The sequence below is a fragment of the Saccostrea echinata genome, unplaced genomic scaffold, assembly GCF_033153115.1.
Source record: "Saccostrea echinata isolate AGI-Se365-2 ecotype Australia unplaced genomic scaffold, CSIRO_AGI_Sech_v1 ptg000132l, whole genome shotgun sequence".
Classification (NCBI taxonomy): Eukaryota; Metazoa; Mollusca; class Bivalvia; order Ostreida; family Ostreidae; genus Saccostrea; species Saccostrea echinata.
In genome coordinates, this window is record NW_026889881.1 from 47,321 (window position 1) to 71,377 (window position 24,057).

General features: G+C 33.4%; 2 protein-coding genes across 5 annotated transcripts in view; both read left to right on the forward strand.

The window, feature by feature from the left end:
• Window positions 1-6,792, forward strand: part of LOC133177413 (ras-GEF domain-containing family member 1B-A-like) — a 32,639-nt gene extending 25,847 nt beyond the window's left edge. For 2 of the 4 annotated variants that reach the window (XM_061312457.1, XM_061312456.1), the window contains 13 exons: window positions 1,440-1,529; window positions 1,675-1,752; window positions 2,146-2,376; window positions 2,755-2,841; window positions 3,206-3,271; window positions 3,397-3,465; window positions 3,602-3,697; window positions 3,818-3,961; window positions 4,072-4,212; window positions 4,336-4,488; window positions 4,959-5,025; window positions 5,165-5,237; window positions 5,370-6,792. In XM_061312457.1, the coding sequence (XP_061168441.1) occupies window positions 1,440-1,529; window positions 1,675-1,752; window positions 2,146-2,376; window positions 2,755-2,841; window positions 3,206-3,271; window positions 3,397-3,465; window positions 3,602-3,697; window positions 3,818-3,961; window positions 4,072-4,212; window positions 4,336-4,488; window positions 4,959-5,025; window positions 5,165-5,237; window positions 5,370-5,388 (1,314 nt within the window). In that variant the 3' untranslated portion in view covers window positions 5,389-6,792. Of the gene's footprint in view, window positions 1-340; window positions 522-1,439; window positions 1,530-1,674; window positions 1,753-2,145; window positions 2,377-2,754; window positions 2,842-3,205; window positions 3,272-3,396; window positions 3,466-3,601; window positions 3,698-3,817; window positions 3,962-4,071; window positions 4,213-4,335; window positions 4,489-4,958; window positions 5,026-5,164; window positions 5,242-5,369 lie in introns of those variants that run through there. The other 2 variants (XM_061312458.1, XM_061312455.1) reach the window with 2 other exon arrangements.
• A 3,690-nt stretch (window positions 6,793-10,482) lies between these two features.
• LOC133177412 (dynein axonemal heavy chain 3-like) overlaps window positions 10,483-24,057 on the forward strand; it is a 35,963-nt gene continuing 22,388 nt past the window's right edge. The window contains exons 1-32 of the mRNA XM_061312454.1: window positions 10,483-10,597; window positions 11,435-11,533; window positions 11,777-11,960; window positions 12,070-12,169; window positions 12,276-12,432; window positions 12,733-12,922; window positions 13,224-13,299; window positions 13,407-13,526; window positions 13,741-13,866; window positions 14,000-14,195; window positions 14,431-14,610; window positions 15,028-15,170; window positions 15,320-15,425; window positions 15,552-15,730; window positions 15,898-15,991; window positions 16,101-16,191; window positions 16,571-16,761; window positions 16,968-17,199; window positions 18,217-18,428; window positions 18,606-18,697; window positions 18,832-18,946; window positions 19,109-19,279; window positions 19,486-19,748; window positions 19,851-20,052; window positions 20,140-20,346; window positions 20,492-20,606; window positions 21,004-21,199; window positions 21,554-21,662; window positions 21,920-22,210; window positions 22,392-22,483; window positions 23,068-23,269; window positions 23,765-23,917. Coding sequence (XP_061168438.1) covers window positions 10,577-10,597; window positions 11,435-11,533; window positions 11,777-11,960; window positions 12,070-12,169; window positions 12,276-12,432; window positions 12,733-12,922; window positions 13,224-13,299; window positions 13,407-13,526; window positions 13,741-13,866; window positions 14,000-14,195; window positions 14,431-14,610; window positions 15,028-15,170; window positions 15,320-15,425; window positions 15,552-15,730; window positions 15,898-15,991; window positions 16,101-16,191; window positions 16,571-16,761; window positions 16,968-17,199; window positions 18,217-18,428; window positions 18,606-18,697; window positions 18,832-18,946; window positions 19,109-19,279; window positions 19,486-19,748; window positions 19,851-20,052; window positions 20,140-20,346; window positions 20,492-20,606; window positions 21,004-21,199; window positions 21,554-21,662; window positions 21,920-22,210; window positions 22,392-22,483; window positions 23,068-23,269; window positions 23,765-23,917 — 4,905 coding nt within the window. The 5' untranslated portion in view covers window positions 10,483-10,576. The remainder of the gene's footprint in view (window positions 10,598-11,434; window positions 11,534-11,776; window positions 11,961-12,069; window positions 12,170-12,275; window positions 12,433-12,732; window positions 12,923-13,223; window positions 13,300-13,406; window positions 13,527-13,740; window positions 13,867-13,999; window positions 14,196-14,430; window positions 14,611-15,027; window positions 15,171-15,319; window positions 15,426-15,551; window positions 15,731-15,897; window positions 15,992-16,100; window positions 16,192-16,570; window positions 16,762-16,967; window positions 17,200-18,216; window positions 18,429-18,605; window positions 18,698-18,831; window positions 18,947-19,108; window positions 19,280-19,485; window positions 19,749-19,850; window positions 20,053-20,139; window positions 20,347-20,491; window positions 20,607-21,003; window positions 21,200-21,553; window positions 21,663-21,919; window positions 22,211-22,391; window positions 22,484-23,067; window positions 23,270-23,764; window positions 23,918-24,057) is intronic.

Below are 24,057 nucleotides of genomic sequence, written 5' to 3' on the forward strand. Positions count from 1 at the left end.
ACCCAATTTAAAATCCTGAAAGTGGAGATTTATATCACTCGAGTTTGCTTGCTTATTGGCGAAAGTCCTGTTTACTCGGTTTTTATCTCAGGAAATACTATAATCAGTATTGGTAAGGATACCAGCAAATTGGTTGATTTCAATTTTACTAAGTGCTTCCTGAACTTAATTGCAACAAATTTCTTGAATGAATTCAAAAACAAGTTGTTAGGAACTGTAGAGTTTGTATCCTGTTGTTCTATTGCTTAGCTGCCTTCTGACAGTTGGCATATAGTTATTCAAGAGCGATCTTGCGCAGCAGAAAGATGATCGCGGCAGTATTTAAGCAAGCAGTAATGCTGAAGTGTGTTTAGTGTTTAGCTGGTCGTTATTGCTATAGGACGTGTATTGGAAATTTTTTATGTGATAGAATTTGTTCAAGTGGAATGGGTGACTAATTTTGAGAATTTGTCACACATTAATTAATTCATTGTTTATTCAAGGAACATATGTGTTTGGGATCTAATTTAAAAAACCTAGAGGTAAATTCATTTCAATTTAAATTTTTTTTAAAATTTTTTATTTAAAAATAAAAAGTAGAAAAAATTGATTAACAAAATTATGTAAAATTTTCAAAAGGTACATTTCAAAAAATGTGGATTTTTTTCCCCTGGATAAAATAGCAATATGAAAAATTAAATGCTGTTGAGCAGATTAATAAAGGTGTTAATTACTCTCCAAACTAATTAATTCACTCAAATGGTTGGGGGTCTTTGATGTTCCAAAAAGGTTTTGCCAAAAAACTATGTTTATTTAGTGAAGTGTGTGATTTCTGCTCACTATTTAACATTTTTCCAAGACATTTTTGCTTTGATGAATTAATTGATATGAAAACTGTTGCTTTATAATTTAAGTATTTCATAGTCATTAATTCGCGTACGTCATTATAGACTGGTTCTGCAAGATGGTTAACTCCTTCTTAAAAAATGTGTCTAGGTATTTTGGTAGATCTTTACTGAAACACATTCATGTAAGTTTATGGTTTGATTTGATATTTTTAAACAGGGAAATAAATTCATCATGGTATTTTCTATAAAAAAAATATTAAAACCCACTCATTGAAAGAAGTCATATATAGTTTCGGGGAAATACAGTTCAAGGAGATTTAAGAAAGAATTCTATTCATGTTGCGGTTTTGCCTACTTGTATCGAAACAGTAAATATACATATATCAAAGAGGAATATCAGTTTAATTATACTGTCAGTCATTGGATGTACATACTACCCTGAATTACTGAGATTCTCAGTAACAGAAGATTTTTGTTCATGCACTGCAGGTTGATTGTTTTTATTAAGCTGCAGACAGTATTGACGTTTCTTATTTAGCCAGAGATAACAAGACCTTTAGACTTGTAAAAGTTATAAATGTGATTTATGACGTGAATGATATTGTGTTGCAGGCCTTGATATTCTCTGATGGTATACTAATGGCAGGAACTATGGAGGCTTTAATTCAACATCTTGTCCCCACAGATGAATATAATCCTGATGTAAGTATTTGTAAATAATACCTTCAAGTATTTACTATATATGGATAATATAAATGATGACTGTTGGTATACTTAATTATTATAATCTTTTCTTTATAATTAATGATTAGAAATATATCTTAGATATATATTTTATTTTTTGTAGAAAACCTATGTGTTTGCCTTTCTGCTCAGCTCTCGTCTGTTTATACGACCTCATGACCTGCTAAATGAAGTCTGTCAGGTAACTGACTAATTAAAGATGATAATCAATTAATATTATTATAAAAGTTTAAGGAATGTGGAAGCTAAGGAAGTGGAATATCAGTCACTCTATGTTAACAGTTTATTCTTTCCTTGACAAGGTCAATTATATATGCATTGTTAATTGACCATATTAGAACATAAATATGTCCACCTTTCATATTTGTAGTTCTACTCAGTGTAATGTTATGGTAATTTATACAATGACCCAATTTAAAGAAATCACAAATTATTCACATTTTTGTACACAGCTATAGCTTTTTAATTTGATTACTCTGCATGCCCTTGTATAGAGTTTAATGGAGTTCTTTCCCCTGAGAAAGTTTTTTACCTTAGATAGAATTAGATTTTGAAGTTTAAATTTTTTTTTAAGGTATGCATTCTGCAGCAGAATCTGTCGGAAGATGAACAGAGGAAAGAAAAGATGGGCAAGTTTGGCCCAAATATCATTCAACTGCTGAGCGAGTGGGCAGACATGTTTCCTTACGATTTCCGGGATGAACGGATGATGAAGAAATTAAAGGAGATCACACAACGAATTCTGGTTATCTACCCTGAACTTAGGCCTGATGTCACAAATATTACACATTCCCTGGTTAAAAAGGTTTGTTCTATAGTTTTCTTCTTGTGAATAAGTTATCTCAAATATGTAAAAAGCTTTTGTAAGCAAAAAATGTTTCATATGAACAAAACTATGGATATAGAATGTTTCTTGCAGCCTTAAGTTATGTAAAAAGCTTTTTTTGACAATAGTGTTTTATCTGGAAAAGCATTAAATGTGCAATATTTCCATGAAATCATGAAATATGAATGGCAATAAATCATCAAGATATCGAGTGATATGTTGCCCTTTTTGTTGAAAATATTGATTTGATCAGTTCATGAATGCAAATTAAATGCACATTATACTCTCTCTCATGCATCTTAGAGAGATTGTCAGAATAAATAGAAGTTTTATATTGATTTGGTTTCTGTTGTACAGCTGGCTGAATTACAGAGTTACGAGGATGATTTAGCCAAATGGAACAGCGAAGCAACTTCAAAGTCCCAAACTCAGGAAGTGCCAACAGTAAGTTTTATTATTGAGTCACATTAAGTGAGTCACAAGAAACAAGGTAGTTTTTTTTACCAAATGTTTGGTTGCCACGATATCATAGAAACAAGTGACGGAAATTGCAAATCAATCAATTGAATGTTTATTGAAATTCAAACACCATCTGATAAGAACTGTTTATAACAGCAGGTGAAAGCTTCAGGTGAATTAAAGTGCATACGTGTACCTGTCTGTATATATTGAATTAATGTGGCCTAGGTACAATATATCAATTTCATGTCAGTTAAGTGTGTAATGGGCCTTTAATAGGAAATGGATGTATGGAGAAACCATTTAAAATTTATATGGCTTGATAATTTCAATTTTTTTTCATTTACAGACAGATATAACTGAAATTTGTCCAAGTCCTGTCGAGTTAGCTCAACAACTGACTCACATAGAACTGGTGAGTTTAAGTAAACATGTGACAAGTGATACCTGATATTTCTGTCTCAACTTTCATAAATAGAAAATAAATTGAAATCTTAAACTGATTCTGATTTTTAATGAGATATTTCTTTTTCCTTATAGGAGAGGTTAAGTCACATAGGACCAGAGGAATTTGTTCAAGCTTTTTCAAAAGAGTCAAGCACAAAAGAGGTAATAATTGCTTTTCCGCCTAGACGGAAAGCTATAACATCATTTAATGGTGGTTCAACAATAACACAGTGTGTTTAAATAACAACAAACTCTCTCAAAGTTATAAAAGTTTAATAATTAGTATTTTAATTTTCAGCCCACCTACAAGGACATGAAGAAAACCAGTAACCTGGAAGCTTACGTACAGTGGTTCAACAGGCTCAGTTATTTTGTTACGACAGAAATTTGCTCAGTATGTATTAAATAGACTTTTAATTGTCTCCATATTGTCTTTATAATTAAGGAAGAAATGTCATATTAAAACTGTTTCATGTTTGATAGAGAAATAGAACTTAGAGTTGTTTTATTGTAGCATTTAAAGAAAAAGAGTCGGGTCCGAATCATTGAGTATTTTGTGGATGTGGCAAAAGAGTGTATAAACATGGGCAACTTCAATTCACTGATGGCCATTATAGCAGGGATGAACATGACCTGGGTCTCACGGTTAAAGAAAACGGTAAGAGATATGGGATGGAAAGTTCTTTTAAGATTTAAGATTTTTCTACTGTTGAACGTTTTTTTTTTTATTCAAAAGGTGTAATTTTTCAATGAATATTTTAATTTCAGTGGTCCCGAGTCAACAGAGCCAAGTTTGAGATTCTGGAGCATCAGATGGACCCTACCAGTAATTTTGGGATATACAGGTCCTGTCTCAAGGCAGCCATGTGGAGGTCTGAAAGTGCAGAAGCAAGCAGCAAAGAAGAAAAGGTAAAGTTTCTTATCAGAATGTAATCTGTCAAATTAGCAGATGATATCAAGAAGAAAAAAAAATTGTGTGTAAAGGGAGGTAACTCTTAGTAATGGCTCGACATTTCTTCTTTCTTTTTGCAGATCATCATTCCATTCTTTAGTTTGTTTGTGAAAGACTTGTATTTCCTGAATGAAGCATGTTCTAACAAACTTCCAAATGGTGATATCAACTTTGAAAAGTTCTGGCAGCTGGCGAAACAGATCTCGGACTTCATTACTTGGCAGCAGTGTGAGGTAGGTCATACATATTTGATGTTGTCTTGATCAATATGGACATGCAACATGATGTTTTTTCTTTTGTTCTTTAGCCATTTGTTTTTTCCCTTTCCTGAAACATTAATAACGTGTTCCTTTCATTCCTATTATTGAAATCCAGATAGACTATTCTTGGGTCTTTTATCTTTTCAATTCTGTTTGATGTCCTGGGGCTATTGTCTGTTGACTTTACACTGTAATGATAGGTTATACAATTAATTGATCAATATCTTGTGGAAAAGTACACCTTGACAAATTACAGAAAGAGGTACATGTTTACCTGAAAAGGGCATATGTAACACCTGGCGACAGGTTGATTTATGTCAGCGATAGTTTAAAGATACCTATTTATTTCAAGTGTCATTACTTAAGATCTAACAATACCCATTATAAAAATGTCAACTTTTGTTTGATTAAATGGTAATTGAAATATTTATGTTTCTTTTCAGTGTCCATTCACAAAGAATGACAAAGTGATCAATTACTTATTAACATCACCTGTATTCTCAGAATCAAGTAAGTATTAAAGCTTACTCTTGCATTATTTAAAAAAAAAAGAATATTATAGCAACATAGTTACAATTTGCAGAAATGGAGTTGTTTTCTCAATTCTTAAAATAATTTAAATTTCACCCCTCTTTTTTTTCCTTTACAGCACTAGCCTTAGCATCCTTTGAATGTGAGGCCCCAGAAAAGAGTTTTGAAAAAGAGAAACACAAACAGTTAAAGTGAGTACAGTTTCAAATGCACTTGCATAAAACATGCGTAAAATGGATGCTGTTTTCAGTTCATGAAATACTAGTTGATGAATGTGTACATATAATTTCCAGTGTTTATAACAATTGTTTTTTTTTTCCCAGAGCTAGTGCAGGAGTGTGATTGGAATTTCCATGACAATGGTACAGGGACCTAGTGCTGCATTCCAGTTCTTACAAGCCATCCCATTGGCTGATCTCGTTCACTTCCTAGTCATTCTTTGACCAATCTGCTGTCAGCATTTTTGGAAAGCCATTCCATGTTCAAGTTAAGAGACTTAAAAGTCAGTGACTAAAAGAGTCTAACTTGTCAAGGAAAATGATTCACTGCCAGAAAATAAAATGCAAGAGAGGCATTGTGGTAGACATTGATTTGTGTACAGAGAAAACTGTCTATCAGTATATAGGGCATAGAGACTACTGGTCTCGAGGAAGATAATGGACTAATAGTATTATTGTGTTCCTGGGTTGTCCATATGTTTATTTATAGAATGCTTTATCTTGTGTACTTAACATCTTTGATATTGTTGTTAAAAGTAATTGACCAAAGAAGCTTATGGCTTATCCATGTATGGACAGAAATTTTTACAAAACTCATCTTTTTTTAAAAAAGAACAAGTATAATTGATTTGAAAAACAATTCTATATTCATATGTAATTGTTTCTAAATTTTCTAAGCAGTATATATTATAGTTCTTTATATTTATCATGAGATTTTCTTTTTTGGACGAATTTTAATGAGTGACTTTGCATGGTTATATTCATTGACTTCTCCCCAGGGACCATTTTTGTATTTGTAAATGTACACTGTACATGTATATTGTATAAAAGATATGCCAAATGCATGTATTTATTGCATGATTGTATAGAACTATGAATTAAAAATTGAAATCTTTTTTTTATATATATAGAAAATGTAATAATCTTTGGGGGAAAATATTATTCTTTTTTTTTTCAATTTGGAAAACAAAAAATTCCTAAAATAGTAGTTTATATATTTTTTTCTTTGGATTTGAGGATCATGTCTTTAAGAGTGCTCCTGATTCCATGTCTCTGATGTTTAAGTGCTATATTTTGATATGTGCTGTCTGTTTCACGGTGTATGTGATAAAAACATGTCTGTCAAGGCAAAGTCTGATCTCAGTCACATCATTTTCATTGTCCATTCTATCGTAAGAGACCATAATTTCACAGGAAAATAATAACGACCATATTCATTCAATTCACATTATTCGGTCCAAAGAAAAGTGTTTATATTTTTAAAAAAAGTATTTATATTTTGTAATTAAAGGTATTCTACAGGTAAAGCTGTACAGTGCAATGAATGAGAATACTGGATACGATATTTGTGTTCAGTTTCGTATATTGATTTGTTGTTATTAACAGGTGGTTTACAGGAAGTTGTAATATCTTACCCTGTGTTTGTTACTATATATATTGTTATCAAGTATTGTACATACAATGATGTCAAATGGGAGATTTTTTGATCTACTTTGAATCTCTCATTGAATAAATTATTGAAATGAAATGAATTTTTTTGTTTCTTTCTGAGGTTTTCTTTTCCCTACATGTTGCTGCACTTATGAAGTTGAAAATTTATTTTGAAAAAGTTATATATATTTACTTTCAGTGTAATTTTTTTCTCTGTTAAATCCATTGGAAAATCGACAACTTTCAACCCTCTATAAACACACATGAAACATTGTTATGGGGTGAAAGAATATACAAAAGGCACTATGTACACTTTTGATACACTAAGAACACCAAAATGTATATTTTGCTGGCTCAATTTAATTAAAAACAAGTACCCTATTATAGAAATAGAAAATTTTACATTTCAGATTGATTAGTCATTTTTTTCCCCTTGCCATTTTAATTTGCATTATGTAACCTTCCACGTCAAAAAAGTATTTTTTTAACACCAGTTCTGAAAGGCACTAAACTGAGAAAAAAAAAAATTAGAGAATGTAAATATAAGCATTTTGGGATGTCAACGCGCAAATATTCAACTTGTCGGCACAGACAGGTGCTGTTATAGAACTGACTGACATCCAGATAGTGGACCCCTACCCTCCCCATGTGGTGGTCACAGATAAAAAAAAATTTATTGACATGGAGTAAATTGAGTTTTTTTTTCAGTTTAGTACTGAAGTACATGTAGATTTTCATTTCTTGAAAATAATTGTCATCAATAAGATAAATTGAATTTCATTTTGATTTCCTTGGATACTTAATTGCATTTCCTCACAGTGTCTACCCTCCTCTGTTGATTAATCACAGACAATAATACATGATCATTCTTGAAGTCTCCAAAAGCCTTTGAGATAGAAAATTGTGACAGACAGTGATGCCTCTGAAGCACTGATATGATGAGGGTAAGTTTAAATAGGATACTAATAACAACAACAACAAACAACCAAAAAAACAAATACAAAAAAACTTCTACATGGATGTTTTTTGAAGCTATTTTACATTGATGCTTCGAATCAACTGGTCAAAGGTAGAATGCTTTGTAGCAACAACTTAATCCCATCTGAGTAACCTTGACAATTTTACAACTGATTTATAAGCAACAAACATGATAAAATACTAGATGTTTTTCCAAATCATACAAATACTGGTAAAGGTATTTGTGCAATTTTATTATTTTATTCCAATTGATGACAATGACTATATTGCATAAAAAATTGATCTATATATTCATGTTAAAATGTGCAAAGAGAGATAACTACTGCATAGCTTCAAAAAGTCTAGCAGTTAATTAAGTTACGAACATTAATTGATCAAGGTGATGGTTTACCTGACAGTAAAACTGTTTTGTCTTCCTTACAAACTACATCAAACCAAACATCTTTTTATTTAATTTCATACATCGACAATTAATTTCAAAACTACAGATATTAAGATGTATACACTGTTAAAGGCTATTGAACTTAATTTGCACACCGCTCCCTTTTTCCTGTTTTGTAATTCTTTTTAAAGCGTATGGCAGAGAAATTCCTTTTACATTTATAAGGGAATGAGTACCATATTCCCTATTCCTTTTCGAAATAACCCTGACTCAACTAAAAGTATTATGATATTTAAATATAATGTATATTGTCGTTTACTGATTTTTATTTGAAAATAAAAATAAGCACGCGACTATAGTCGTGTACTTATTTTACTTTTTAAATAAAAATCAGTAAACGACAATATTATTATATGGTCTAATTATAGTTCCTAAGTATACTTAAGTATTATAATAAATTATTTTATATATATATATATATATATATATATATATATATATATATATATATATATATATATATATATATATATATATATATATATATATATATATATATATATATATATATATGCATTCGTTAATCGAATATTATGTTTTCTGTCAATATGATATCTGTAGATTATTGTCCATGTCTGAGAAAAAAATATGTTTATTCAGAGACATAAAATACAAATGTAATATTTATTTCTCTGGTTCTCATCCAGTATTTTGAAACTTTAAATAATAAATTAATCTACCTTATAATTTGTTAGCATATGTACCTATCATGTGTGTGTGTGTGTGACCCCTCCCCGGCGCGCTCTATACCCCCAGAACTGCTCGACTTATTTGTTAAATTTTTTTTTCTACGGCATATCATCATATTTTCAAAGCATGTAAATTAAAGCCAAAAGTAAGTCGAGCAGTTCCGGAGGTATGAATTAATAGGGAAAAAAGGGGTCTATATTCAATTCAATTTGTTTGTTAACCAATTAAGGGCTCTCATGGGACAAAAAGAAAGTACATTGTATACACCTGTATATTTTCATATTATTGTTAATATACAATATACAAACGTTCAAGCGAGAAAGAGTTGCATGATTGATAGGAAAAAGACATATTTTAAAGGAGGAATAAACCAGATAGTTTTTATACATATACATAAGTTCTCATCGTCTCAAGCCACGGTCCGGAGTCCGCATATAGCTCTCTCCAGAGTGAGAGAGGATCGTACATTTTGGCCGTGGTTTTCGACGATGATAAGTTCTGAGCATAATTGTAGTTTCTGTTTTATTAATTTGCTTTTACATAATTTATTCATTTAATTTTGCATAATATTTTACAAGTTTTCTTATTATAAATACATTTCCCCCAATTCGAGTTCAAATAATTTCAAAAATTTAATTCACCTTTTTTTTTAAAGACTTAACTCCCTTAAAACTTTGTGTGATGAATGTTGATCTTAATTCGAAGTGCACTGTACAAATGTTAGTACATGTATTAAATACAAGTACACTGTAAATATTTTTTTTTGTTTGGATCACATAAATAATAAGAGACATAAATAACATATTATTTAATATGATGAATCATAAAAGAACATTTCAAATACGTATAATGTAAAGTCTCATGTACGGTATTTTTTTTCTTTCGAAATTTATGTTATTACACTGGCGGACTAAGAAGATGTCCAAAAATAAACAAGATTTAATAAATCATTTTTGTGTGTGTGTGGACCCTGGGCGCCCACCCCGACCCGCAACTGGTCGCCCCCCTTTCAAGAATCCTGGATCCGCCACTGAATTATATCGATGTCGGACATTAAGGACACAGGCAACGTAGTTTGAACTTTATTGGTTTTTTCCCTGGAGTTGAAGAGTTCCAATACTTAAAGGAACTATGTGCTACATTTTAATGTCTAAATATGCTGTTGTACGCTTCTTCTAAAACAAGTTTGGATAATCAAAACATCTAGAATATATGTTTAGTAATTTTTGTATATTTTTCTTTGAATTATACAAGAATTTTCATCAATTAATATCTTTTCAAAACCCCTGGTAATGCATGCTGATTTTTTGTATATGAACATCTGATGACACTATAATCTCAAATTAAGAATATCTTGAAAAATTATCAGTAGGTAAGGTACGTTGTGTATGTCCTTAAAACCTTGTCTGCTCCCTCCTCTTAATTCAATTGACTTTTGATCTCACCCCTCATAATATAATCCAGGCGTTTACAAACACTTTAGAGAATCAGATTTAATTAAACGTTTGAACGCACTGATTTTCCGCCAATCCGATCACGTTATTTTCCTAGCAACACTAACGCCCGGATGCTGCTTATGAAAATGGAGGACACCGACATACGAAGTGGTGTTAAGTAGCCAAAAAATACAAAAATATTAAGAGCATCTGTGTATTTTTTCTTAGATCCTCTCTTGGGGAAATACTATACCCATAGATAGATATTATTCATTTGTGAAATCACCGACGGAATTTTGTACAATTCATTAATTTGCGCCTCACAAAACGTAAACATGGCGCTGGAAAGAGCTAAGGTAAGGGTCATCGTGGTGTTTAACAACTGAAATTATCATTAATTGTATGTAAATGTATATAACAAATTATATTAACACAGTGCTCTTTTGCAAAGAAGGTATGTGACTTAGTTTTGCACAAAATTCCAACACTTGAAGTGCAGACAGCGAAGTACAGATTATGTGAGATTATGTAGTTGAATCACATTTGTAAAATTGCCAAGAAATCTTTTAACAGAACTATTTATTTCCAAATGTCTGCAACATTGCCAACATTTCAAATGAACTTTGAAATGTTAAATAATGCAAGTGTGTATTAAAGTGTAACAGTCTTATGTAAAATATAGGACTGTAAACAATAGATTTTATGGAATTATACCAGTAAAATGATTCAGACAGATGTTATGCATAAAGCTATCACTTAAATAATGAACTGCACACATATACTTTAATGTTGAAATAACTGTCAGAAATTAACTTTTTACAGATGAAAATTATCTTTGTTTTAAACTGTTTTCAGTCTTCACCAGGACGGTTTCAAATGGTAAAATTGTAATAAACTAGTATAGACTACGTACAACAGGATGTGGTTCTTATTGCATGTTACCCATTTCAGGATAAACTCATTATCTTTAAATTTAAAGCACTTTTCCTCTCCAATTCACAGGGTAAAGGAATTAATAAACAAGTTAAATACAGAAGTTTGCATGTTTTTTAAAAAATTTTTTTATGAGTAACATTTTTTGTTATAGTTGTAGATGGGTGGAGGAAAATAAAGTCGTTAAGTTTTTCATTCAAAGTGTTGTATGATACACTTATACTATTTGTAATAATTCTAAATGTTCATTTTATTTTAAGTATGTGGAAACTCCCATACAGAGTTGCAGCAAAACTAGGGGACTCCCTGGTTTGCCACCTCTACCAGGGCATGTGGAGGAACCATCTGATCTATATAAGGTACCTAATTGAGAAAAAATGTGTTTTTTGTTTGTTCTATATACCAGGTAAATGATTGTTTCAGCTTCATTATGGGCTATTTCAATATTTCCAAGAAACCTCTATGAAAATTTTTATCCTACTGTAAATAATAAACATTAAGTATGTATCTGATTGCAATTTTAAAAAAATCCATGGGAATATAAAAGAGTTCTATTGTATTATATGTTTTTTTTTAATTGTGTGTGTGTTTTTTCTTTTTAGATTGTCTTGAGGAATAGTGAACATCCTCCAATCATGAAAGGAACATCCTGGACCCTGGCTGCACCATTTAAGGAGGAAAAATTCCACAGAACACCCAGTGAATCCATAGCAAACAACTACACACCCTCAGCCAGTGATTTAAAGTTAAAGGATTTACCCAAACTGACAAGAACAAAGACAAAATGTAGTTATTCTCTTTTAATAGCTGGAAATGAGCTTTAGAGAGAAATTTTCAAATTTCGTTATAATATTTAAAAATACATAGACTATATTTCATTGGTTTTCATTTTCAGTAAATGCACTAAAAAGTCCCAGAACTTCAAATGGTCTTCCAGGAAGAAGCAAAACAATGGTGGACAAAAACCAAATGAATGGTCACAATGGAATTGACAAGTAAGTGATAGTTCCTGAACAAAAACCTGTTTTTCCCCATGCATCTTGATTTCAAATATATGATTTCAGAAGTGGATGTTTATGAAACTTTAATTCCGTTTGATAGAAATGGCTACTCCTTGAATGGGCATGAAGTCTTGCCTGATATTCAGGAGTTACCTCCCAGCCGACCCATGACCCCAAATGAACAGATGGATATAATGAGAGCAATAGAGGATGAAGTTATACAAGAAACAGGGATACCCTCAGAAAGAGATGAACAGGTAGGAAATTGTGTAGTATTTACCATATCTCAATCAGAAAAAAAAGAACAAATGGGTAAATATGTACGCATTCCTTAGATCTTAATCAGATTCCTTTTATTGTTTATTTTACCCCCTGAAAGAGTAGTATTGTTTGATTAGTTCATGAGTTAAATCAAATTATATTGGACAATCTTGGTTAAAAGAATTTTCTTAAATTAAGTTAAAAATATGTTTTTCTAAAAAGATATACATGTATTATTTTAGTGCTATTAACAGATTGTTTATACGCTGTAGATTTGACATTTTCTTATATTTCAGAGATATTATTACTACATAGAAAAAGGGATCAAGAGATCCATGCTAGCTCCACAGGATCCAGAAGTTATGAAAAATGTGAAGAAGCTAATTCCAGAGAGACTCTGCACAAGTCTTGAGTTAAAATGGCTGAACGAGGATCTGTCTGAAGAGGTCAACAATGATTATGAATTCAGTCTCAGGAAAGCCATTGGTAAGTCAATAAGCATTCAAAACTCACATTTAAATTTAGATATTGAGGTTCATTGATCCTTTGATAAGGGAGATAATTCTCACTGGGATAAATGACTATTATTCCTTTATTAAATTGTTTAGTAAAAAAGTCATTTCATTAGATTTTGCCCTGCAAGGCATACTGAAGTTGTATGCAATATCATTAGATATTTGTAAAACCATAAGTGTTGGCAAAATTTTATTTCAGTGAGCATAGGGATGAAAAACCTTAAAAAATGTTTTGTAGAATTATATGTCATTCTCTTTACATGATATTTCAGTTGACTACATATTGAAGGATCCCAAAGAAAAAGAGAGGCTTCACATTAAATGGACTCCATTGCCTTTTCCTCAGAGGTATGAAAAAAATTGTTTGCTTAAAGACATTTTATCCATTGATACTGTAACTAGCACTCTATGTTTAGAATATGAATTTTGATTGTTGAAAATTATTTCATTTACAGGATAATTCGTGCTCCTGTCCCGTGGCATGAAACATACAGAGAGAGGAAGGATTATAACACAAACCACTTGTTTATCACAAATGCCATCATGCAGGAGCTACAAAATATTTGGTTTGACCAGTAAGTACATGGGACACACTGATTTGCTTGAACTTTTAACTACATGAATCATTTGTTTGTTAACATTTTCTTTTTATATCATAAAAATTGGAAATATTTTGTTAAGTTTTCAAATAAGGAGAAAAATAACTCGCAAATGAAATGCTTCATAATTTATCATTACAAGAGCATATTTGATAGTTCTGTGTATATATGCCAAACTGATGTTTTCCAGGTTTAGTGATTTGAGATTTGTGAACCTGAAGGAGTTGATGGAGGCTGATCTCCCTTTGTTGCCATCAGAATTTGAATCCTTGGTCAAAAAACAGTGCTGGGATGCCCATGAAGTGCTCAGGAAAAAGTATGATATCTTCTTTTATCATGATTTGATTTTATGCTTTCTGTGGATATTAAAATCCATGCCAATTTATACATTAATTTTAAGGTAAAAGTTTAAGAGTGCTCACAAAAATGTTCAATTATTTTTTTTTAAGTTGGATTCCAACATGTGCCAAAGTGTTTCTGGATAAGAATGAGCTTTGGCAGCACCTAGTCCCTCCTGGTGCCGATGATTCCACAGAGCTTGTGGAGGAGTTTTTTGCCTGTGTGGCTGCCCTCATGTCAATTCAGCTCCGAAGCATGGTCATTAACTCTCTTGCAGATTTCCTCTCATTCTTTGCTATCCACAAGGTTAGTCTGATTTTTTGTATATCTTACATTTAGACATGTTTGCTGATTTGAAAATATCTTACAACATTAATTTAGCCTTAGACAGAATTTTAAAAGAAAGAAATTTATACAATGCTCCAATCAAATGCAAGCCACTTGCAAGCTGGAATGCATAATCAGAAATAATTGTAATAATGTATATTCATCTGAAAGTAGTTTTACATTTTGATTTTTTAAAATATGTTTCTGTTGTTAGGAGGGAAATGAATTTGGTGATGTGTTTGATGAGCTGCAGTATGTACAGACACAGATCATGATCATTAAACTGAGGGTGGAGGAGCCCAAGATCGTGTTTGACCCGCCCTTCAGGGAGATTAGGGACATCATCCTTAGATGTTTCTCAGAGATCATTGCTAGTGGGGAGGGGCTCACAAGGGTAAATCTCAATTGTTGTTTGCTGATATGCTACATCTTCTTACCCTCTTTTAGATGGATTTATCCCACAAAGAATGCTATGAAAGGGCCAACTAAATTGTATGACAAACGAGATGACTTCAGCTTTTCCATCGTCAACTTTCTTTATTAGTCCCCTACTGATGAAACCGGAGGGTACTATAGGTTTCCTCCTCACCTGTTCATCCGTCTGTCTGTCCATCTTATTATTTGAGTTTAAAAAAAAAAAGATCTTTGAAATAAGAATCAGTTGCTGAGAAATTTGGATTGAAATGAGCAGAGGACAATACACCGTTTAGATGTTCTCATCCTGGCTCTTGAAAAAGTATTCATAGATATGCACAAGCAGTGTTGGTACCTTAATGGCAGATCTACATCACATATGTTCTTCTTTTGATAGGTTGAATGTGAACTTTTCCCAGACATGAGGTCTGCTACCCCCAAGCTTCTTCTCCGCAGTGTCAAGATAGATGAGGGTCTTGTTACAGACTATGTAGATAAAGCTATGGAAATCTTCAAGCACAATACAGTAGGACCTCAAAAGTAAGCAAAATTTTTCATCAATATGTTATTTTTGTATAAATTTTGTGACAATTTAAAATAGATACCCAGATTTTCTAATGTTAATAAATTTTGCAAATTTTTATGGATGCAGTTAATAATATATGTATTTTTATTGTAAAATAATCTAGGTATCTGAACACATACAAGAAATACTCAGATCTGCTGAACAACAATGCAGACCAAGATGTGTCTGCTTTCCTGAGGGAGACTCACTCCATAGAGGCATTTAAAAAGGTAATATTCACTAAAAACTTCTGTTACCTCTTGAAGTACAATGTACATGAAAGATGAGTAAAGGTGTGGACATATTGAGTTGCAAATCCCTAGTTTCTGACTGACATCTTTCTTATTTGTTCACAGAAAATAAACAGTTTCCAGGACTTGAAGGATGAGATCTCATTACTGAGGATAACTGTTCCCCTTAGCATGTTCTGTCTGGACTGCCAGAACCTCAACCAGGACCTCTGTGCACGTGCTCAGAGACTCAAAGAGAGGCTCATCATATTTGAGGTGGATGAAAACAGGGAACTGAACAGAGGGTAAGGAACCTATGCAAGTCTGTACTGAACTCACAAACCCTCTAAATGGTATTTTAAATGAGTAAAATTTATTCAGCATCAGAGTTGTTGATTTACCTAGTATGATGAATATATTTTTCATGCAGTTGATTACAATTTTAAAATTTTTCTTTTATGTTTCTTTAAAGAATTTGCCGTCGCTATGATGAGATGGCGGAGAAGGTCAGTGATGTTCCTGATACAACAGAGGAAATTGTGGCATTGCAGGAGTACCTCAAAACGGTAAATAGGATTAAAGGAACCAAAAAAAATTTGCTCTTTCATATAAAGAAATTGCTGTCCAGTTATCTTACACATGACAAACTGTTCATGTAATTGAGATGTTTTGCAGTCCTCTGATGTGACTGTTTACAAGCTGAAAGATGAAATTGAGGATGCTGCCAGTCGCCTTATGTTCCTCTTGGACTATGCCATCTTCCCATGTAAGTACTAAATTTTTCCTCTTGGACTATGCCAACTTCCCATGTAAGTACTAAATTTTTCCTCTTGGACTATGCCATCTTCCCATGTAAGTACTAAATTTTTTGTCTTGGATTAAGCCATCTTCCCATGTGAGTACTAAATTTGTCCTCTTGGACTATGCCATTTTCCCATGTGAGTACTAAATTTTTCCTCTTGGACTATGCCATCTTCCCATGTAAGTACTAAATTTTTCCTCTTGGACTATGCCATCTTCTCATGTAAGTATTAAATTTTTCAAGAATTCATTATTGTAAAATTACGAAACTTTTTAACAATTACATGTTTCTAGAATTTCAAGGTTATGAAAAAATTGAAATATTTTCATAATATCACTTACAGCTGAGGATATAAAACTGAACAGCACAGTGTTCCACTGGCCAGAGCACATCAAGACAGTGTTCGAACTTTCCTCCTCCCGAATTGCTAACCGTCGCGACCACATTGAGGAGGATCTCAGAAAGAGAACCGTGGCATTTGAGGAGAAACTTAATGACTACATGAAGGAGGTGGAATCATTCAAAAAGAAAGAGGTTTGCTTTTTAATAATAATTAAGAATATCCATTTTCTTTAATATTTTTATAAAATTGATCTAGTTTGATGAGAGAAATAAAGACTGCTTTTTTGTTTCTGAAAATTTTGTACTTATTTAGTAATCTCTGGTTTTTAAAAGGTAAAATGTTGGAGTTTTGTTTTGTTTTTGTTTTTTTTTTAAATTGTCTGATATTCTTTTTTTAGTTTTTGAGTGAAGAAGCTATGAGAAATAACACAGAACAACTGGCCACCATCAATGAGAACTTGGAGCGAGCTCGAGAGGAACTTGAACAGATCAACTTAGAAGAACAACTTCTAGAATGGGAGCAGAGTTCCTTCCCTAATCTACAGGCCATGTTTGCTCTGAAGGAGCCATATGAGAGATTGTGGAACACAGCATACCAGTTCCACCAGAAACATGAACAATGGTTGAATGGTAAACCTAATAAATTATTTGCATATACAATCAAACCTCATTATCTCCAACTCCATGGACAGAGGAAAAAACTTGCAGATATCTGAAAATTTAAGATATTTAGGTTATAATACATAATGAAAAGTGGTTGGGACTCCCAACTCTGTCATATCCAGGGTATTCAAAATATCCATCATTTATCACGGTTCAAATGTATTTTTAAAGTGACATTGTTAAAGATAAAGCTGAAGTCTATTTAGCCTTTATGATTGTAACTTAACAAAGTTTAGCTAGATTTGTATCCATTGGTGGATCCAGAGGGGGGGTTCCGGGGGTTGGAACCACTCCTTTATTTTTTGCCGAGAGAGAGGGGGGGATAAAAGGTTTGTTGAAATAGATATTTGTACGTCTAACTCACGTTTTAGATATAAACATAGTTCAAAACAACAGTTGCTCATATTCCACTTGCTATCAAATTTTCCTTTCCCCCATTTACCTTCACTATTCCTCTCTTTCAGTGTTTTTATTTATGAGTGAATGGAATAAAATATTTATTTCAAAACTAGTATATAATAAGTAACATGATATCGGATTCCGACGATCTTCGGCTACATGCATACCATTTTCTAAGTATCTTTTGAAGGAACTAAATCGAATAAGTCATCAAAAGGAATATGCATAAGGCCACGGTAAATAATATGTAATTCTTCGTTTGAGATAGGTATTCAAAAACTTACCAAAGAAAAAAAAAGTTTTTCAATTTGTTTTCTTTGGAAATGCTGCAAATTCAATTTTGAGACTTCAGTAGTTTTTGGAATGAGTTTTTTTTTTATTCGGACTTGGGGGGGGGGGTTACCTTTTCAACATAAAACAAAGATATTATTTACCACGACCTAAGAATTTCTCTGTGTGTGTGTGTGAATCTATGTTTGAATGCGTGTGTGTGTGGGGGGGGGGGGATTCACCATCCTAGAACCCCCCCTTCCAAAAATTGCTGGATCCACCCCTGGTATCTTAAATTTTTTACTTTGTTTATAGGACCATTCCAGAATCTGAATTCAGAAGAAATTGAGAGTGATGTTGGAGATATGTGGAGAACTATGTACAAGCTAACCAAACAGTTCAATGACCAGGCTGGACCTAGACGTGTTGCTGACACGGTCAAAAACAAGGTGGATAAATTCAAACAGCACCTGCCAATTCTAAACACCATCTGTAACCCGGGTATCAGAGATCGACATTGGGAGATGGTAAGACTTTTCATAATGTAAAGGACCAGTACCATAAATATCAAAATAGAATGGTGATTGAGATTTTGGGAAAATAAGGCACTCTTATATGAATTATTTTACAAGTGGCTAAAATCAGTTAGTTGTTTTTGTTAAAGACACTTGAAAACAAACACTGAATACTCTGTATTTCTACAGATGAGTAACATTGTTGGAACTGACATCAAACCACAAGCAGAAACCTCCCTGAATAACATGCTGGAGTTTGGTTTGGCCAAGCACCTTGCTAGGTAAGCTGGAAAGAAATCGGAAAAAAACCTATCCCATTAAAATGTTTCATTCTTTAAAACTGCTTTGCATTTAAATATTGTGTAAATTATAAGCTGAGAAGTTCTGGTTTAACACTGATTTTTCTTCTGCTCAGGTTGGAGGAGATTGGAGCAGCAGCTGCCAAGGAACATTCTCTGGAGAAGGCACTGGAGAAGATGAAGTTGGAATGGAAAGACATGATGTTTGAAATGATTCCATACAGAGAAACTGTAAGTATAGCATTGAGGGGGAAAATTCATGGCACTGTTAATACAGTAAAGCCAGATATCATCAGGGATAACTTAATTAATGCATGTAAGGTTTTTTAATTAATTATTTCTGATAATAATTGACAGCTAAGTATTGATTGCCATTTTGGTTTGACCTTTTAGGGGGTGTCTATTCTGACTGCTCCAGATGACATCCAGGTGTTGTTAGATGACCACATTGTAAAGGCCCAAACAATGAGAGGGTCTCCGTTCATCAAACCATTTGAGCAGGAGATGAAGGAATGGGAGGAGAAGCTTGTCTCCATGCAGGACATCTTAGATGAATGGCTTAAGGCAGGCAATTTTATACATCTGTAGGAAGAATTGTGATTTTACACTTACTAATGGTGTCCTCTTCTCATATATTAAACATTTCCAAGTTCATTTATGTATAAAACGTAAAATACACTTTGATAAGAAAAAAATTCTATGTATACTGTTACATGTAAACAGGTTTTGATGATTCTCTTTTCACTTCTTTCTTCACATTTTCACTTCAGTGCCAGGCCACCTGGTTGTACCTGGAGCCCATTTTCAGCTCTGAGGATATCCTAGCTCAGATGCCCGAGGAGGGTCGTAAGTTTGGAATTGTGGACAGTTACTGGCGTGACATCATGACAGAGGCCGTGAAAGACACACACTGTCTCGTAGCCACAGACCAGCCTAACATGTTGGGCCGATTCCGTGATGCCAATGTTCTGCTGGAGGAAATTCAGAAGGGACTCAATGCTTACTTGGAGAAAAAACGTCTCTACTTCCCAAGGTTGGTTGTATTAATTGGAGGAAAATGCATTTTTGACCATATATTTTATATATTTTTGGAAAATGCCTTGAAATTAAACAAAAATTGGCGTTTTTACACCAGATTCTTCTTCTTGTCCAATGATGAACTGTTGGAAATTCTGTCTGAGACCAAAGATCCAATGAGAGTACAGCCTCACTTAAAGAAATGTTTTGAGGGTATCAGTCGACTCGATTTCAATGATGCACAAGAAATTCTTGGCATGGTGTCTGCTGAAAATGAAATTGTGCCATTCAATACCAAAATCATTCCAGCCAAAGCAAAGGTGAGGGACGGAGTGATGGAAAAGTGACAAGCGTAAGTAAGTAATGTAGTGTCAGTATCATTCAATGTTCTACAATAAACTTAACAGGGTATGGTGGAGAAATGGCTCCTACAGGTGGAAGATGTCATGATTAGCAGTCTCAGGAAGGTGATCATAGACTCCAACGAGGCTTACTCTAACACCCCCCGAAATCGCTGGGTCCTCGAGTGGCCCGGACAGATCGTAATCTGTGTCAGCTCTATCTACTGGACTGCTGAAGTCACAGAAGCCATGAAAAAGAAAAATGGATTGGACGTATGCCAAATTTTTATGAACTTAACATTTTATAATGAAAGGTTTATTCTAGTTAAAGTGACATGAAATGTTCCATTGCTTTTATTTTTTACAAGGCTGATTTTTACGTAGAGTACATGGTAACATAATTCCTGGTATTTTATAGGATTATCTTCAAGTTTGTAACGGTCAGATTGACCAGATTGTCCAGCTGGTGAGAGGAAAGTTAGAGTCTGGACACAGGGTGACCCTGGGAGCTCTCACTGTCATAGATGTACACGGTAGGTCAAAAGTCACGATCTGTAATAAATCACAACTATGAACACAATTGAATACATGTGTCAACAAAGCTTTGATAGAAAATGTAATACTGTGGTTTCCTGATTTTTTGTTGAACACCAGTTTTTGTTCTTTTTTGTGGTTAAGAAGGACCACTAAAACAGATGATCAATAAATTAAAATTTTTACTAATAATCAAATAAGATGAGGTTGCTATCCACATATATACAAAGCAATGGAACTGAATTTTTTCCCAAACAAGAAATTTGATCCCCTTCCTCCCCCTAAAAACATGAAAAAAACCATAATACACAAAAATGCCATCGTAGAATTTCTTTCAAAGTAATGAAAACGGCTTTGAAACAAGTTATGGAATTTCTTTGGATTTACATTTTGCAGCTCGAGACACGGTAAAGGAAATGGCAGCTGCCAAAGTCTCCAACCCCAATGAGTTTATGTGGCTGGCTCAGTTACGTTACTACTGGGAAAATGATGTCATTGTCAGAATGATCACCACAGACATTAAGTACGGTTATGAGTACCTGGGAAATTCCGGACGTCTGGTCATCACCCCTCTTACTGACAGGTGTTACAGGTAAGTTTTGTAAACAACAGAGTCGGTTCCATTTTATGTGATGCCGGTTATTGTTATAACAGAAAGCCACTCTTAGTGCAGACTTATTCTGTTTTATTAACAAAATGTGTAAAAATGTAGACAGTAGCAAGATGCAGAATATTTTTTTGTCAAAACAAAATGAGCTACAATCTTCTCAGAGACTGGTTTACCAACATACCGGTATTTAAAAGGGAAGATTAAAAATTAATGAGATGTAATTCTCTGTTTCATAATAGAGCTTATATATTATTAAAATTGGTGTCACAGATTCATTTTCGGTTGATGTACAAATTGAATTATTGAATGTGTTGATTTTTTAAAAATTTTCTTCAGAACATTGATGGGAGCCTTGAAACTGAATCTGGGTGGTGCTCCTGAGGGACCTGCCGGAACAGGGAAAACAGAGACCTGTAAAGATCTGGCCAAAGCTGTGGCTAAACAGGTAAAACAAAAATGTACAAATCATTCAATTGATGAAAATGAGATATATTGTATATCTTTCACCTTAAATACATTTATTTTTGCCTATAAAGAAGAGAGAATTAAGTTTCTTGAACATTGACATTTGAATACCGTGAAAATTTCCAAATCACTTTTTCTTTATGTGTATTCAGAAGTTTTTTTTTCAGCCCCATTAAGTCCAAGATAATGAGGTTTGACTGTACATGTTGTATTTTCCATTTATTTTCTCTCTTACAGTGTGTAGTATTCAACTGCTCAGATGGTCTGGATTACAAAGCCATGGGTAAATTCTTCAAGGGTCTGGCCCAGGCTGGCGCATGGGCTTGCTTTGATGAGTTCAACAGAATTGAGCTTGAGGTGCTGTCTGTGGTGGCTCAGCAGATTGCCAGTATCCAGCAGGCTGTAGCAGCTAACCTGAAGCGCTTCATATTTGAGGGGACAGAACTCTCTTTAGATCCTACCTGTACACTCTTCATCACCATGAACCCTGGTTATGCTGGACGACAGGAACTTCCAGATAACCTCAAGGTCTTCAGCACCACTCAACTTTATTCTCATATTTTAATATATTCTTACCTATGTTCACAAAAGTTTAAAGATGAACAACCAAAATTTTGGGGATAACAATTGTTTTCATTTACCAGTATTCCTATCAAGATGGGAATGAAATCTGACATGTTGAATTCTAAAACTTTTGTGTTTTATACAGGTGTTGTTTAGAACTGTGGCTATGATGGTTCCTGACTATGGAATGATTGGTGAAATCTCACTGTACTCCATGGGTTTCATTGATGCCAGAAGGTTTGTATTTAGAAATCTGCTTGATGCAGTTTAAAAATGTAAGGCAAAGATTTGTTTATGACTTTGACATGGGAACACACTCAATTTAATTAAGGAATGAATTCGATAGCTACCCAATTTATACAGTATAAAGTGGGTTGGGGCAGTTTACGCTGTATAAACCGCGAAGCGGTTTATAAAAAAGCGTAAACTGTTCCAACCCACTTTATACCGTATAAATTGGGTAGCTATTAAATTCATTCCTTATAATTTAATTTTCATTCATTTAGTGTAAGAAAAAAGATGATTGCCCATAAAAAATGACTTCAAATTGTACAAAATTTGCATGTAATGTCAGGCGGATCGATATGTTTTTGACGCAAATCATTGTGACATAGGCAACCCAATTTATACAAAATAAAGTAAATTTTTTATCCAATCAAATTGCGCGTTACAATCAGAATTAAATTATTTCAATTTAATTCTGTCTTACTTTTCCAAAGTACTTAATTCTATTAATATAGGCATGTAGGGTGTTTCTTATCGTGAAATGCTGAAAACTAATACTGGTACTAAAGTCTTACAAAATTTCATTTTCTTTTCAGTTTGGCCAATAAGATTGTGGCTGTGTACAAACTGTGCTCTGAGCAGTTGTCCTCCCAGCACCACTATGACTACGGTATGAGAGCAGTCAAGTCTGTACTGACTGCAGCCGGAAACCTGAAACTTAAACAACCAGATGAAGATGAGCCTGTCCTTCTTTTGAAGGCCATTATGGATGTCAATCTGCCCAAGTTCTTGGCTCAGGTTCATTTCTTTTTATGCTTTTTTAACTTTTATCAATATCCTTTTACTTAAAATCAAAATGTTTTGCTCACCTCACCTTCACCGAAGGTCTCCCAGGTTAAAGATTTTGGAACAGGTCCATTTTTGATTAGTAATTATAAGAACTACCTAAACAAACTTGTATGGTTGATGCATCTAGGGATTGACATTACCAGACTTGCTTTGTATGCTGCATCTTACATGTATCAGGAATAAATGATCAGGTTAAAGGTTTGGAAGCAGGTTCACTCCTAAGTTACTTTATCCCTTACCTGACCATACTTTCAAGGATGACGCATCTAAAGATACTTACTGAATTCCTTATTTAAAATTCTATTTAATGTTACTCTGCTAATAAATAACTTTTGTTAAGGTGAGCTTTGAAACTAAGGTTACCTACATGTATACTTTTTTGGCATTGCACAATTGTACCCTTGGAGAGTCCTATCATTTATTGATTATTTTTTTGTTATACAGGATGTACCCCTATTTGAGGGTATTATCTCTGACTTGTTCCCGGGAGTGGTGTGTCCCAAGCCAGACTATGGTGTATTTATGGAAGCTTTGAAGGAAAACACAAGGAAGAGAAAATTGCAGTGTGTTCCATGGTTCTTAGACAAAATTATCCAGGTAATGATTCTTAACCAAATAAAGATTACTGTAAACCAACCTTTTTTTGTGTGTGTGCAAGAAGTATCTGTGAGTTTTTCTTTTACTCACAAATATTTCTCGATGCTAATTATTTATTTCATAGTGTATTTATGAAGAAT